Consider the following 15,525-nt stretch of genomic DNA (forward strand, 5'->3'; position numbering starts at 1 on the left):
GGGAGGCACAATTTAGTAAGTTCAAACAGCTGAGTGCTACTTTGCTGTCGTTTCTGTCACGCGCTTAAAGATGAGCGCAAACGCAGCACGTCAAGCACGGTGAACGTTGATGCAGCTCGCTGGTGGAAAAAGACCCATTTATAGTAATAATAATAATAATATGAGAGTCTGATTTCTTATGAGTTTGAATGTAACACAGAAACATTGACGTTAATTTTAAAATGGGCAGTGCGTATAACATAACATTCAGTTCATCTTGTAAATGTGAAATGTTTTTCCATGAAGACAGACGAATTTCCGTCTGCAGTCTGAGGCAGGTCGGTTGTATGAAAACAGGAGTAAAACATTAATTTACACCATTTAATSAAAGAAATAATAGATGTATTTAAAAATGTATGGTTTTTAATGCAACAGCCACTAGTTATGACTATTGTTTCGTTTTTATGGGATCCCAGATGTGATTAGTTATCRCATGTAATAYTTAATGTTCTCAGTTTTTTTTGAAGTATTGGCTTCCCTATTGGAAAATGCTGACTACCTAAAAGCATTATCCTTATTCCTCTGCTGGACAAGTTTTCATTTTCCTTAATGAAATTATTCAGCCAAAATTTGGCTGAACCATGCACGGCTTTATTCACCCCATCTTGTAGATAATATAGATAAGTATACGTTTAGTTAAAATATCTTAATAATTAATATTTTAATGGTCTGTCTGTTTGCGTTGAACTGATCAGAGTGTAATTCACACGTGACAGAACCTCGCTGCTCATTTCCATCTGTGATTGTAAATTGTTTCTCATCTGTGTAAGATTCGCCACATTTCATTTCAATTTGTTTTTGACTTTTAAATGAGTGTGAATCCATTATTACATCCACATACTAACAATATTTTGCTAATGGCGGTTTTCCCCCCTGCCACCATAACATCTGGATCTCCAATTACAGACTTTGGAAAAAAAAAAACTGAGATGCATGTTTCTTAATCGATAGACTTGACTGTTCTTTTGCAGCTTGCTTATTGGTTGATGCCTTTGAATGTACAATAGAGTGATCTTCATTCATCTGAAAGCAATGTGACATGGATAAACTTCAGRAAAATCGTTGATATACATCCTAAAAATTGGATTGAGTGTGAAACCCTGAGGAATACCAAAATTGACTATAAAATGTCACTTWAGTGACTGTTTTCTGTTACTCACATATRATTTTATCTYTTTATGTCTGTGAACTAAAATGTTTTATTATAAGAACAAGGCAATAAACACATAATGGTTAAAAGTATTGAAGGCTTTCTGCAAGTCGWAAAAATATAGCCCCTGCTAATCCACAAATATCTTTTACCTTGACGTTTTAAGGCTGCTGCATTTGGGCGTTTTCTTCTTGCACTACAAGTAAACTTAAATCTCTTAATGGTGATTTTAAGCTTCTTTGTTAGTTTGTCTGTAACTGACCTCAAATCTTGTGACTTTGTAAAAGCAAAATATTACAGTTGACTTTAGTTTTTGGTAAGAGACTGTTATGAGCAAGTTTTTYCTGTTTTTTTTGTTTTTTTTTTAAGTTTATTTTAAAATTTTGAAAAATGAATGCCTAAAGGAACTGAGGAACATTTTCTTTTGGGATTTTTAGTTAATTTAGTAGTTGGACAGCAATACTTTAAACTTGTCCTATATATTTGAGAGCTTTACCTCATGTGCAGCTAAAATTAGTTGGTATTGTTTCACTGGCATTGTCAGGTCATCGTAAAATAATGACCTGATGACCTGACAGTGTCAGTTATAAAAAAACCCCCATAAAATCCTGTAATCAGTGCACCCCTACTTAACAGCCTTTTTAGACTTTGGAAAGCATCAGGAAAATGTCTCTAAGTGCAAATTGATTATTGTAAAACAAACTGAACAAGTGCCTGCTATTGTTTTTTAAAAACGTATTTCAGTGCAATATATAGTTTGTTTTAAAGAGAAAAAATAATCCTAAATATTTTTGAAAATTGTTAGTTTTCAAAAATGCAAAACAGAAGAAAACGCATAAAAAACGACTCCCAGAAAACATACATTAACCTAATGATTATGTTTCACAATTTACTAGTATTTAAGGCTACTTAGTTCATCACTACTCATTGTAATAAGTGAAGAAGAATTCTCCTCCTGTTCACTTAATTGGCCATGTGAGTATTAGCTACTTATTAGCTGCTACACTGCATAATATAAGCAGCATGCTGCAGCTCGGCTYCATCTGTGATCTCAGAGGTTTGTGATTACCACAAATGTTTTTTGCTTTTTTTTTCCTTGCCTCATAGCCTGYTGCTTTTTATCACAAAATATTGCACCTGATGACATTTTTAGATGCTATAGAAACTGCTGGTGTTTACATATAAATATGGGAACTCATGTGTCAATTCAATACATCTCCAGTCACATTGCCTTTATGTAAACACAAAATGCTTTCAGTTTAGGAATGATGAGCAACAGCACGTGGAAAAATGAGCTTTTTGCATCTGAAGTCAGTTTTCCTCCTTGCTTGATGTGTATTYGCAMATTTTTGTCTGAGAATTTAATTCAGGCGTGGACTTGAACTGGGTTGTCCTAGCCCAACCATGACCATGCTGGGTGTTGTCCTGCTAGGCGCCGTCTCAAACCTGTCGAAACCTTTGACAAGTTTCATCCCAAGAACCTTGCATCGTGCATTTAGTCCTGTCCTCGCCATCAACTCACACCTCCGTCTTCCCGTTTGCTTCACCATAGTAGCGTTTCTCACTGCTTTTCATTAGCAGTGACTCATGAYGATGCCGCATTAGTGAAGATGTGCATTGGTGGTTGTCTTCCACATGTAGCATTTTAAATGTGGAACAAAAAGCTCAATTTTCCCACATCCTTGCAGCTCTAATTCAACGGCTTGAATTAGATTTCCTGCCTAGTTAGACTTTACAATTAGTCATGCTGGACTTTATTTAATGGTTTCAGAGTAAAAGGTGCTGAACAAAAATGCACCCCATCATTTTTTTATGTTCAAAAAAAAAGAAAGAGAGGTCCTAAAGATATTTGGAAGATATTTCAGGATCTTTCTTTCTACATCTTGGCTCATTAATAATCCGATTTATATTAATATACTTTTAAATAATTGATTCATTCGAGGAACTATCTGAAGCTGCGTGTTATATTCGAGTTTAATGCGCTGACCCTTTGACAAACGATCATGGCGAATTCTGGGAATAGACTCGCAGTGCTGATCAATGACCTCCGGTGTCAGACGGACTTGATTTAGGTGAGGTTGTGAGACCTAAATTTGGAGGCGCAGAATACTGATCAAAGTGACTCTGAGGAGACCGAGTGCCTGTAATGACTTACCCGGCTCCTGCTGCCATTAAAAACGCATCGCTTTTAAAGAAACACTCCAGCCGAAGGTAATTTAAACATCTCTGTCTGTTGTTAGCAGAGTGAAATAAAAAACACAAACCRGCCGTGAGTGTATTCTGAAATATAAATGTCAAAAACGCTGYGCTGCTCTGAAGGCATTTTTCTGCGTGTGACCTTAAGATAAAACCTGCCACCACACCCTTTAAAAGAATAATTAGACGGTGTCATGAGTCACAGGTCATTAATCTTTGAACTCGGCTTTTAGTGGCATTAACAGTAGACAGTCGTGGCCGATGTGTTTTTTTTTTCAGCTTACATTTTTAAACTTGGTCATTAAAGTGCTGAGGGATAACGGCGTGGTGCCAATTAGGCCTACTTTACCACTATTGCTTCCCTCGGCTCTGCCTATGTTACTGTATTCATTAGTACAGCGAAAGAGCGGAGACAAACTCGTACATCAAGCCAAATTATTTATGATCTTGTTAGTAAGAAATACAAAAATGGAAAAAAATAAAGCAAAATTGGCGGAAAGAAATGAAATGACTTATTTTGTGTATTAAACGGAAACAAACATCAATGCCACCGCTCTGGGGCTTAACTGAACATCTGCTTTAAAAGGAAAGAAATGCACTAAGCTACTGTTTACACAAAGCATGAGATAAAGATCAAGCAAATGCATAATTTCTTAATGGGAAGAGATGGAAGCGGCATCGTGTCGTTTGAGGGTGGAATTATCAGGCAGTGGAAAKCTACTTGAATAATGAGGATTTTAATAAGAGATGGGTGAACGAGTTATTGTAATCCCTTGTTATTGATCCATTTGGTTCAATATCCTGCAGCAAGTTGCATAAAAACTACGTCCTTTCTACAGTCATCAGCATGTCCTGCTTTTCAGTGTAATCAACACACTATTAGTAGACTTGTGAGCTTCGGGGAAGACTTTTGCAGGAGCTTAAAGTTCGTCTGGTTTATATGTCTTGTTTAGTGTCGGTGGGATTATTAGCTTGTTGTGATATTAAACCGTGTCCAACTTTCAATCATCCAGGCTGCTGATTTGACCTGGAGTTCAGAATTTGTCTTCCATCTTCATTTTTCCAACCACTTTTTGTGCTAGTGATGGCAAAAYAAACCCTTGACATGATGCTGCCACTGCCATGCTTAACAGTTGGAACAAAGTTTTTTTTATGTCGGAAAACCTCAAACGCATGGGTAGCAGTTTRCTGAAGTGGCAGACTGAACCTGCCTCGTTTCCCCGTTTTGATGAAACGAGGCAGTCTCCTATAATGTAGCCTCTGACATGTTTTCAAGGGTTTTAGTGTTTCAGAGTGCAAACTAATCTTACAGAAARGTTTTCTCCCTGTCCGTAAATTTCGCAGTTTCATTTAAATGCCATGTTATTTCAGGAATAGTTCTCTTTTCACCCACATTGTTTTATTTTTATGCCTATGGCCAGACAGTGGCCTTCCTTAGTCTTAGAGAGGTCTTCATGTAACCAGGCAGATACATTGTCACCGCTGCCAGTTTATTACTGAGAAGCAGGAGGCCTTCGTATCATGTTTCATGTCATAAATTCAAAAGGCAACTGACGGATGAGTCGAGCAGCAYGCCTGTCACACACACTGTGTCCCTGATCTGCTTTTGGGGATTCAAATGCAAGTTCAGATTTTATTTCCCTGGTCGCTATGATTTAAGGCTGCTCTGATGAGATTATTTTTTTACAAAATAAATGATGTAACCTGGGTAAGCCTCAGTTGTCCGGGTCAAAGCATRGATATTGCAAAATTTGTTTTATTTTGCAATATCCTCACAATAAAATGCAACTCCYCTTTTTGCACATTTAAAAACATATATTTTTCCTCGTTGCTTGATACCACTGAACTGCCTTAGATGAAAATTTCACTCCCTGGATTTTCTTGTCTGTATTTACTCCTAAGTGAACTGGACGTGTTATTATAGTGTTATTAGGTTAGCTGCAGAGCTCTGAACAGGCTGTGGAAAGTGAAACGAGGCCTGATACAGTTCTGCTTGTCTGTGACTAATGGTTCCAAACATGATTGCATTTCTCTCTGCAGCCATAATATTTCTGAGGATTACTAAACCAGGGAGGTTTAGGTGGGCGGAAGAAATACTTACTTTATATTTACATTGTAAGACTTTTCTATCTTTGAACATATTTCTTTACCATTTATCAAGCTAATCTTACTGTACAAACACTATTGTGTTAGATAAAAACACTAACAGTTTTGAAACGATTTGCTTTGGCACTGTTAGTAATGACAGTCTGCAGCATTCTGAGGGATCCAGGTACTCTGTTTGGCCTCAGAAGGGGTACAATTATACTTTTAGTTCATAACAATAAGACCACATAGAACTTTTTGTAGCAAAAGTTGTTCTTAAAGAAGACTCAGTCCCAATTTCAACCTGAGGGCTGCAGGGTTAGCGCTGGACCCTTAGTTGAATAGATCTTCATTCACCATAGTTTCTGACCAGTCTAAGGATTGATTTTGAAGTAGAAATGCAGTCTGAATTTCATAAACAGTGAAATGATCCCTTGCATTTTCTTTTTTCACTTGTTCTGTATCACTATATCGGTTATGCTACCTGGAGAAGCTGATTGCATACCTGTGTGATTGATTTTATTAATTCAGGGTTGMATCAGGCATCAGAGTAGATCGGTTCCATTAATAAAATATGAACTTGTGTTTGTTAATTTGACCATCGCCTTCCAATGCTCCTAGATTCTAATCTCTCTGCTCTGCGCCGTCTAGGCTTTCTCCCATTGAAGTGGATTTCTGCGATAGAATTTCAACTGGACCAAATCAGCAAACGTTAGAAGTTGAGAATTATGACATCAATTTTCTGCTCTGCTTTAGAGTCGTAGCCTGGCTGCTGTTTTAGCAGCAGAGAAAGTAAAAGAAGCCGTTCAGTCCGTGTTGGCCACGTTTCCAAATACTGAATAAACRTCAACAGTCATCTCATTCGATTTGGGACGTCTCTCTTCACAGTGGGGGATGGTTGTTACAAGCTGGTGAGCTTCGTAGCATTGGTATTGCATATGTCACGGCCAAACGTTGTGATTAGGTAAAATTTCAAACTTCAACAGAGTCGATGCCTCCAGCAATGGCTGAAAGTCCTTGACCTCTGTGTGAAGCAAAATAAAGCAATGGGCTGGTTTTTACCAGGCTATGTGTTTGTATGACCATCACCCTTTTCAATCATTTGTATGGGTTTATTAGTGTAAATATGTATGTGTGCTAGTTTGTCACGTGGAATTGCCAAGACGTCACAATGATAAGAGTAGTAGCAAGGGGGAGGTAGCGCTTCTCCCAGAGGCTGCAGGAGCCCCAGGCAGACAGACACCAGGCAGTAGCCATATGCAGCAGCCCCTGGCCAGGGAGACACAGGGTACCAAACTCCCCCATCCCCTAGCATCAAGCCAGCAACACGCCACGCATGTGGCCAAGGCTGGGAATCAAAAAGAACAAGGAGGGGCAGAGCGCTCYGTTATGTCCAGAAAGGTGAAAGGAGCAGAACCCCCACCAGGGCCCGGCTCTCTCCTCATGAGTCATGGCCTCCCAGCCAGGCTACCCACCGTACTTTGACAAGGTTCATGCTTCATCAGATATTGCCACACAAAACAAGTACTGTTGACTCCTATCTGTATTGTGAGACACTTTGTCTTAAGTGTGATTTGCCTTGGAAGAGGATAAACACAGTTGGACAGTTAAAAATGGATATGATCATTCAGTTTTTTGTCAGGTGTGAATGGCAATAAAATTCATTCTAAACTAGATTATTCAGTTTAGAATGATCAAGCTCATTCTAAACTGAATGATCTAGATCTGAACAGGGGGTTAAACTCCCTACTCACTAAAAATAAAAAACAAAAAAAAAATAAGTTTACACATGCAAATGTAATTTCTCTCAGAAACTGTTTGTTTCCGTTAAGCAGCGGTGTGGAAATAGCTTCTTTTTTTTTGAAAAATGAAGCCAACAGTAAATTYATTTTATAAAGGCGTGTCTCCAGTTATATGCAGGATAGTCTCTTATATGTTCCAAAACAGAAGTTAGTAATTATGATGTTTTCAATAAATTCCATAAAGAAACTGTCCCCCCCCCTCACCGTCTCCCGGTCCTCTATCAGAACTGTTGCCTACATCTCTCTGCACCGCTTGGCACCGTCTAGCTGCATTCATACTCAACACGATTGATTACTCCAGATGTAAATCTTTGAGGGCGGCTCACAAATATACATTTCAATTTTGTAGAGAGGGTTCAGTCATTTCCTAAAGCAGCTGGGGACTGATGTCAGCGACCGTTATTCAGACAGAAGTTACAGGATTCACAGTTTGGGCTCCACGACTGTGTTAAAGCAAAATTACTAAAGTTTACGATGACRACTAAACATGCATACTATTTTAGATATTTTGTGTTTTCTATGAACAATGCAAAAGTCATATTTGTAGATTTGAAGTAACCTCATTGTCAAGGTAGTTTTGTGTTCATTTATTTCGTAGTAAAATGTTAAATGGAAGCATTCTTTTACCTCTATGCATTATTGTCGCAAACACCAGAATAATTTCTCATTCCTAACTGCAGACAAATTCATTTTCCTAATCATAACTGCTTTRGCCATATTTATGTGTTGCAAACCACTTTCATTCACCTCTTTRTTTAATTCAGTRATGCTATATGCTCAAGGTTCACAAAGATTTATGGTCGACTGGAAGCACAACACATGCTGCGTGCCAGGAGTTCTGTGAAGCCCACTGCCCTTATAACAGGGACACGCTGTTGTCCGCTCTACATCTGGAAAATGTAGCACGCTAAAATCCCAGGTATGACTGCTGCAACACAAAAAGGGACCCGCAGCAGATGCCGCGCACGCTAATGGTGACCACGTGAATGGTCCGTCTCCCCCGCCGACTGTTGAACAAGAGGAGTGTGAATGGATGAGTGAGTGAGGGTACCACATAGAAGCCTCGTGGCTGCAGGGCGTTTCATCAGGGAACATGGCTAACCTCTGCATCCTGTCTTGATTTCCTGCTCCGTGAATCATCGCAGTCCCACCAGACAGATGGAAAAGCAGTAAGAAAGACAGTCAGTCAGACAGGCAGGCGTGCGGGCAGCCCACTCAGTGAAGCAGAAACACCAGGAGCTCAGTGGCTGCCATGGATACACTCCTGGAGTCTCTTTGCCACTCTCTCTCTCCCTGAATGTTTACCAAATGCATGTGTGCAAACATGTGCGTAGGTTTGTTTTGGAGGCATTGAACCTGGTTGTTAAATATAGGATATCATTTTTTTTTTCCATTTTCTGAATTATTTACATGGTTGTTTTTTTTTTTTAAATGGCCCTAATTTAGAAAACATCAGTAATTATTCCAGCTCTTAATTATATTATTGATATGTTTTTTATGTAGAAGCTAATTCATCATTTATTACAATAAGTAATACCAAGAAATGATTTAAAAGACATTATGATCCCATAAAAACTACMCAAAAAATATACAATTTTCAGGGAAATTATCAGATATTAATAAGACTGGGGAGTGGTGGGGGGAGAGTAGCTACTCTCTCTTTTGAATGCAAATGATGTCAATCTGACAGGGGTATGAAGGATTTTTGAACTAAATATATTGACATTTCATCCTGACTTCCTTCGTGTTCATGAATGTGCGCATCGTTTTGGGTAGAGGATTCAAACAGGGTTTTCGGATAACAAAGATTGAAAGCTAACATAAYTTATTAAAATTCTTAGATATAAATTTTTACTATTTTTCCTTTTGATTTGATTATAACCCATCTTATGATCAGTTGATTTACATAAATCATGACAGATTATGATCCCTGATAAAACGAGGGTTTATGGGYAACCCTATGGTTTTAGGTTACATTGGAGTTGCACATTTCCATAAAGTAGAGTATAAAAGATTACAGTGGATGTTGAGAATAGAACATCTGATGTAGGATTGATTTGAAGTGTGCCGAAATGCAYGTTGTTTTGTTCACGCTGCCTGGTTTTCACAGAGGGGACGACTAAAAGAACCACATAAAACATTACATAAACCAGCACAGCGTTGGTGGAAAAATGACCAAACAGTAGAATGCTTTTCCTTGAGATTGTTTCTAGTTGTATGATTTTTTAAAAAATATGTTTCAAATTCAGTGGTGAAGTCCTAACGGTGCATCTCCTTTCAGGACGTACACCGGATCACGACGGGCGATGGCATTAAGCGTACGGACAAAGAGGACCCTGCGGCGAGCGAGGTGGGCTGGATGACGTCGGTGAAAGACTGGGCCGGAGTCATGATATCCGCCCAGACGCTGACGGGAAGAGTCCTGGTGAGTTCACACTCTTCCAGCATCTTTTGTCACTTCAGGAGCAGACTGTTGCTTGGGTATTCAAATGGTACTTGACAGATAATCACTATCACCCCTGGATTTTGTTGTGACGACCTGCCACTGCTGGGTTCCTTGCTGTGTTTTTGGTTCACTAGAAATCACGATTATCATAAGATAATGCTGTGCCTGGGCTCTAGGTGAGCAAACTGGACATGCTTTTAATTTTTTTTTTTTATCTTGTAAACTGTTGACTTGTATATCTTGTTTGCCAGGAAAGAGATTTAGGGAGTGTATTAAGGTCATACCCTCCATAAAGTCTGCAGACAGCAGAGATACACGGATATATTTGCTTTGAAGGACGTAGTTTCAAAATTGCATCTGTGATATGATAGTGCCTGGTTTGTCAAACTGTTTTTGTGGCGCCACGACTTCATCTTGTTATCTTTATATTGCATTGCAAGAAACTCTCCTGAGTTAAATTTTTGGCTGGGAAAACCCCCCCAAAAACAAAACCCTTTTTGGTGACGTCTAGTTAAGATGTCATAATTTAATCTTGAAGGTGTTTGATGATTTTGGCCATAAACGCTTGGCACTGGAAGACGCACGGGTGATRAAATAAAATGGCATAAGTGGGAGCACCATGCCAAGATTTGCCGCAGTACTTCAGTCCTGATCCCAATTTCTCTCAGTCTTTTTAAATGTGGTGCAGCATTTATTTTTTTGGCATGCGCAGAGAAGTTGTTGCTCTTTAACGGCGGGCAAGAAGTACACACCACAGTTACAGAATATTATAGTTTATAAAATGTTAAAATGAAAAGTAAAATCTATGACTACTAAGGAAGAATGTTTATTTCAAACATATAATATGGAATATGTACTGCATAAGTATCCTAATAGATCATCATTTTCACACTTTTAAGGGACTCATTTGTGCAATAATCTGCTAATGCGACAACTAATTTTAAACCTCTTGAACAGCAAGCCTCTTTTTTATAGCTTTTTTTTTTTTTTTTTTTTTTGGTGAGTTCTGAAAAATGACACCCTCAAAACGAATCTCTGGAACTGCAAGGTGCATTTAACTGGTTCTGGTATCAAAACAAACATAATATTCCAGACAATACTGCAGAGGTCTAAAACTCATCATTTGTATTACTGAGTAAGAACACATATATATGGCACACRGTAAAGAATACAAAATAATAAATTCTTGTAGAATACATTATGCAATGTGGATTTTCCTTGAAAGCATGCAATTGAAATTCAGACCCTCTAGCAATTCATAGTACATGTTCTGACCACTAACTTTACCAAATTTCATTAAAAAAAAGAAAAGAAGCATAGACATTTTGAAAAGGTATTAGCTGATAAAATTCCAGGTGAATTTTATCAAGTAATACCTGCAGTTACAAATTTCTCTCTCATTTTTTTATTTTTTCTATTTTTTCCCCAACTTATATCTTGCTATAAATATTATTTGTAACTAATAACAACGGTTTTTGAAACAATATAAGAATGAAGCACTACTAAAAAGTAATTGGCGTCTAATTAGGTTTTTTTTTCACAAAGCTGCTTAGTGTTTGAGTTGCGTGTTCTTGAGGTAGAAAATGTTATCATTTAGATGAGCTTTTGTCCGTTACCTAGAAATGCAATATGCCTACATTGATTGTTGTGTAGCATGTGTTTAGTAGAAGTGCTGTGGGACCCAAATTCTGGGGCTGCTTGAGCCTATGGAAATTTTGCTTAAGCTTAGTGTTCATTATATTAACGTATTTTTCTGAAAATAAAAGCTTATCTCAATTCGAGCATCTCTGTGTGAGCAAATGTGTGTGTATGTGCAGCTCAAGCGCTCTGGTTCAACGACGGCTTGACACACAACTGTTTAGCTAGTGCTCATCTGTAGCCATAGCAACTACAGCTTACCTAAACACAGCAGATGTGTGTTTTCTCTTTCTGCCTTTTTAGGGCACACATTAAAGCCTATTTTCAGGCCATCTGAGAGGCAGTTGTATTGGGGAAGTACGAGCAAGCTGGTTAAAGTAAAAGGGGGGAATAGTGTAATCTGGTTGTGTTGTCTCCATGCCTCCTTCTGTGTGTTTGTTATTCTGCCATTACAGCGTCTTAAATACCGTTCCTTGATGTCTGCAAGCAACTTAAACCATCGTTTGCCTGTTTGGTATAAAAATAATATTTTGAGAGGGATCATTTTTTGAGTATGAGTTCTGTTTGTCAGTTGAAGTTTAGTGAGCATAATGATTAATTTCTAATCTGGTTAGTACACACATTTGGAAAGTCTGTACACTCGTGGATTTTTCAGTATTTTCCAGAGCAGGATAAGCATGGAAATAATTGTATTGAAAGTTTTTGTATTTCCAGGCTTGATTCCTCTTTTGATCTTTCAATTTCCTTTTTTTCCCTTTGTGTCCTATATCTTTCCTTCCTTGCTTCTTCCTTTCTCTCAATTCTTTCCTTCTTTTTTCTGGCATTTTATTGTTTCCTTCCTTCCTTTGTGCTCGTCAGTCCTTTTCTTTATGTCTCTAACCCTTCCTCTGTTGTGTGAAATCACTCATTTAGATAATTGTAGTATTTTGCTATTTTAATCAAACACAAAGTTTATTCTCTCATAAACAATGAGAGCATAGAAAACAAATTAAATCATGAACAGTTTAGCTCTCTCTCTCTCTCTCTCTCTCTCTCTCTCTCAGCAATTAAACATACAAAATAGGAGTGAATAAAACATAGCAGTGCTTTGTTTGTTTGCGCCGAGAAGYTCGCGTAATCGTAATAAATCTGATCTCGCCAAATTTTAAATGGTCACTCAGAATGCATTGTAAYGCCAGGTGTGAACACATGTAACTAAAGCAGTTTACATGGGGTTGGCTCACCTTGGACACATGATAACACCAGGAACAGAGAAAATGATACCCGACTGTTTTCAGCTACTCTCGTGTAGAAATGTCCCTTGAACTTAGGGTGTCACAGGTGCAGCTTAATAAAAACCTGATAAGTTTATTTATTTTAGCAATCCAGTTAAAAACCTAATGTGTACAGATTTATATCACAGAGCACTTTTACTTGTTTTTATCTGTTTATGGCTTACAGCTGACGAAAACATTGTTTGTACGTGTACTGTACAGAGTATGATGCGGTAATTACTTCATCCATGCAGCGCTGCATGGAGAYGATCGTAATGTGGTTCTGCTAGGATTAATGAAACCAATGTCCATTATTGGAGACAATCTCTATTGTTTGTGAAAATAGCCCAAASATTGTCTGTGGAGGATTGATCTGCTAATCTTGCTGGTCAGTCAAGTACAGCAATATCAGTTATTAAACCGAGTTTTGGAGGTTTCCTATGGAATTTGATTGAATTATTTTCCAAGTCTTGAGAAGCAAAATGAGTACGAAAGTATTTTTAGACTTTGACTTCCTTTTGTTCATCCGTCTTCATTTTCTTCTCATTGCCTTTTTTTCCTTATTTCCTTCTGTTCTTTTGTCCTTTCATATTTTCCTCTCCTCTGTGTCATTCCTTCTTTTCTCCCTTCCTGAAACCGAAACTGGAATTTTGGCTTTTTGATTTGCTGAAACAGAAACACAAGCACTTGATATGTCTCTCTCTCTCTGAGTGGGGGTGAGTTTTCTGAGAAATGAGTTTCATTGTCGGAGTTGAATTGTTGAGATGAATTAACTTTTTAATGATCTTCCAAATTTTGAACTGCACCTGCACTCCACAGGCAACCGTTTGTTCCCAAATGACCATAAATCATGATGACTGAGAAGCTTTCCAGCAACAAATGCGAGAACTAATGACAAAATCCCAAAACGTCAGCTCAAACTTCCATTCAGTCTTTCCAAATATTGTGTAACAGTTGAACATCTCATTAATGTTTAAATCACATTTGTTTTAGACTAAAAGTCAAGGCCAAAATCTTGTCAGCAACACCAATATTGCGGGGTTTTGTGTGCGTGTGTTGACAGTGCACTTTGAGTTCGGGGTAAAGTGGTCCGATGCACGTGAAATTATTTGCAAAGCATTTCATTATATTAAAAGGGTTTTTTTTTTTAATACAACAAAAACATAGTTTCTTTATTCGTATTTTCACAAACCTGATTTCGTTTTGCTACTCTGATGTCATAAACATGTCTGACCCTGCTAAAGATATTAGCTTGCTGACTGACGTAAAACAGAAAAGTGATGCTTTGTGTTCTGGATCGCCGAGAACGTCGGAGTGAGAAGCTGACKGTAAAGAAGACCTCAGGGAGTCGGGGAGTCCTGAGTCAGGATCGGGGCGGTCTTCTCCTGGTTGACAACTGCGCTGCCAAATTATGTGCTGCCAATGCAGAGCTTACTTAATTTTGGCAGCAAGTGGGCGTGAATTCATTTAATGCACTTGATGTAACCGCAGCGCAGTGGCCGCTTACTAGTGCGAAGCAGTCATCAACTGTCTGCAYGTTATATCTTCTGCAGAGATAATGGCCACAGGCTTCCAGACTTCGCGTAAGCTCCAAGTATTAATGCACTGGCCAAACGGCTACAACCAAACAAAGATCAGTGCAAAGCGCTGGATGCAGTGGTGTAAAGCACACTAGAAATTGGACTAAAGTGGTAGAGAYGTCATCTCTGGAGAGACGAATCACTCTTCTCTGTCCAGGAGTCTGATAGATGTGGAAAGCTTGGTGCAGTGTTGTTGTTTCTCGGGGGCTGGGTGTGGTMATTTATTTCCAGAGAAATTAGCTGTTAATGCTGCGGCATAAAATGACATTTGCAAACATTGGGAGGAAGATGGTCTCCAGAAGAACATGGACGAGTGAGTTTGGTGTGGAGCAACTGTGGGAAGAATTAGAACAGGAAGTGTGAGACATTTAAGATTGGAATATTTATATCGGATAATAAAAACAGATTTTTAATAAAAAATGTAGGTTTAATGAAAGGTATGTTTAATACCTGCTTAATCTCGATAAGTTATCTATATTTTTATTCAAAAATCTTTTAATTTGACAAATGAATCTACTCGGTATGCAAAAAGACTGAATTTTTTACTTAAAAGTTAGTCACTTTTAAGTACAAAGAGACCATTAACCTCAGCAGCACATTGTGATCAACTTTGAGAAGTAATAAAAAACAAGAAGGGATTTCCATTAGTCAGGATTTGGCCCTGAAATTTACATCCAGCATGCCAGAGGAGTTACAAAGATTATAGTGTATAATATAGACATGTTAAAAGTCACAAAACATAATTTTGTCATTGCTGAAACCTTCAGCCATGTTTGTAACCATTTTTGTTCATGAGGATTTCCCAAATTTTATTTATTTTTTTTACATTATGTCAAGCTGAAGCAACTGTAGCATGACTCATTACAACCAAATGTGAGTACACACATTGTGCCGCAAATAAATGAACGGTATTGTAAACGCAGGTGTTTACCTCTGACGGTGAATGTTGAGTGACAGGCAGGTGCGAGCTGGTCCGAGAACGTCCCAGAGGCCTGATGTTGATTTCCCCAGTCGACCTGACTTCTTAGTAGATTATAAAAGATCAGACCTTCCCTTTAGGTGTGTTTGATTAGCAGTGAGGACACTTCCTAGTGACCTTTTTAGTTCTGTGACGTCTATTTGCAGGAGGTCAKAACTCTGCCTCTCAAACACCCGAATAAAATTTCAGGCCTGTACATTTCAAATCAGTAGCATAATGAACGTATAAGACCTYAGTTTACCCCAGATTGGGGACACAGAAAGATCCCATCTGTCAGTTTATGCATTATTGCGTTTTCCCCTCCCCCCCATGCAGGCCACTTTAACATGACAGAAGACCACCCTTCCTATTTATCAC

General features: G+C 38.3%; 1 protein-coding gene across 1 annotated transcript in view; it reads left to right on the forward strand.

The window, feature by feature from the left end:
• The window catches only part of LOC103481816 (calcium-activated potassium channel subunit alpha-1), a 111,982-nt gene that overhangs the window by 6,726 nt on the left and 89,731 nt on the right, over positions 1 to 15,525 (forward strand). Inside the window, exon 2 of the mRNA XM_017310693.1 lies at positions 9,554 to 9,697. Coding sequence (XP_017166182.1) covers positions 9,554 to 9,697 — 144 coding nt within the window. The remainder of the gene's footprint in view (positions 1 to 9,553; positions 9,698 to 15,525) is intronic.

The sequence above is a fragment of the Poecilia reticulata genome, linkage group LG19 (assembly GCF_000633615.1).
Source record: "Poecilia reticulata strain Guanapo linkage group LG19, Guppy_female_1.0+MT, whole genome shotgun sequence".
NCBI classification, from domain to species: domain Eukaryota; kingdom Metazoa; phylum Chordata; class Actinopteri; order Cyprinodontiformes; family Poeciliidae; genus Poecilia; species Poecilia reticulata.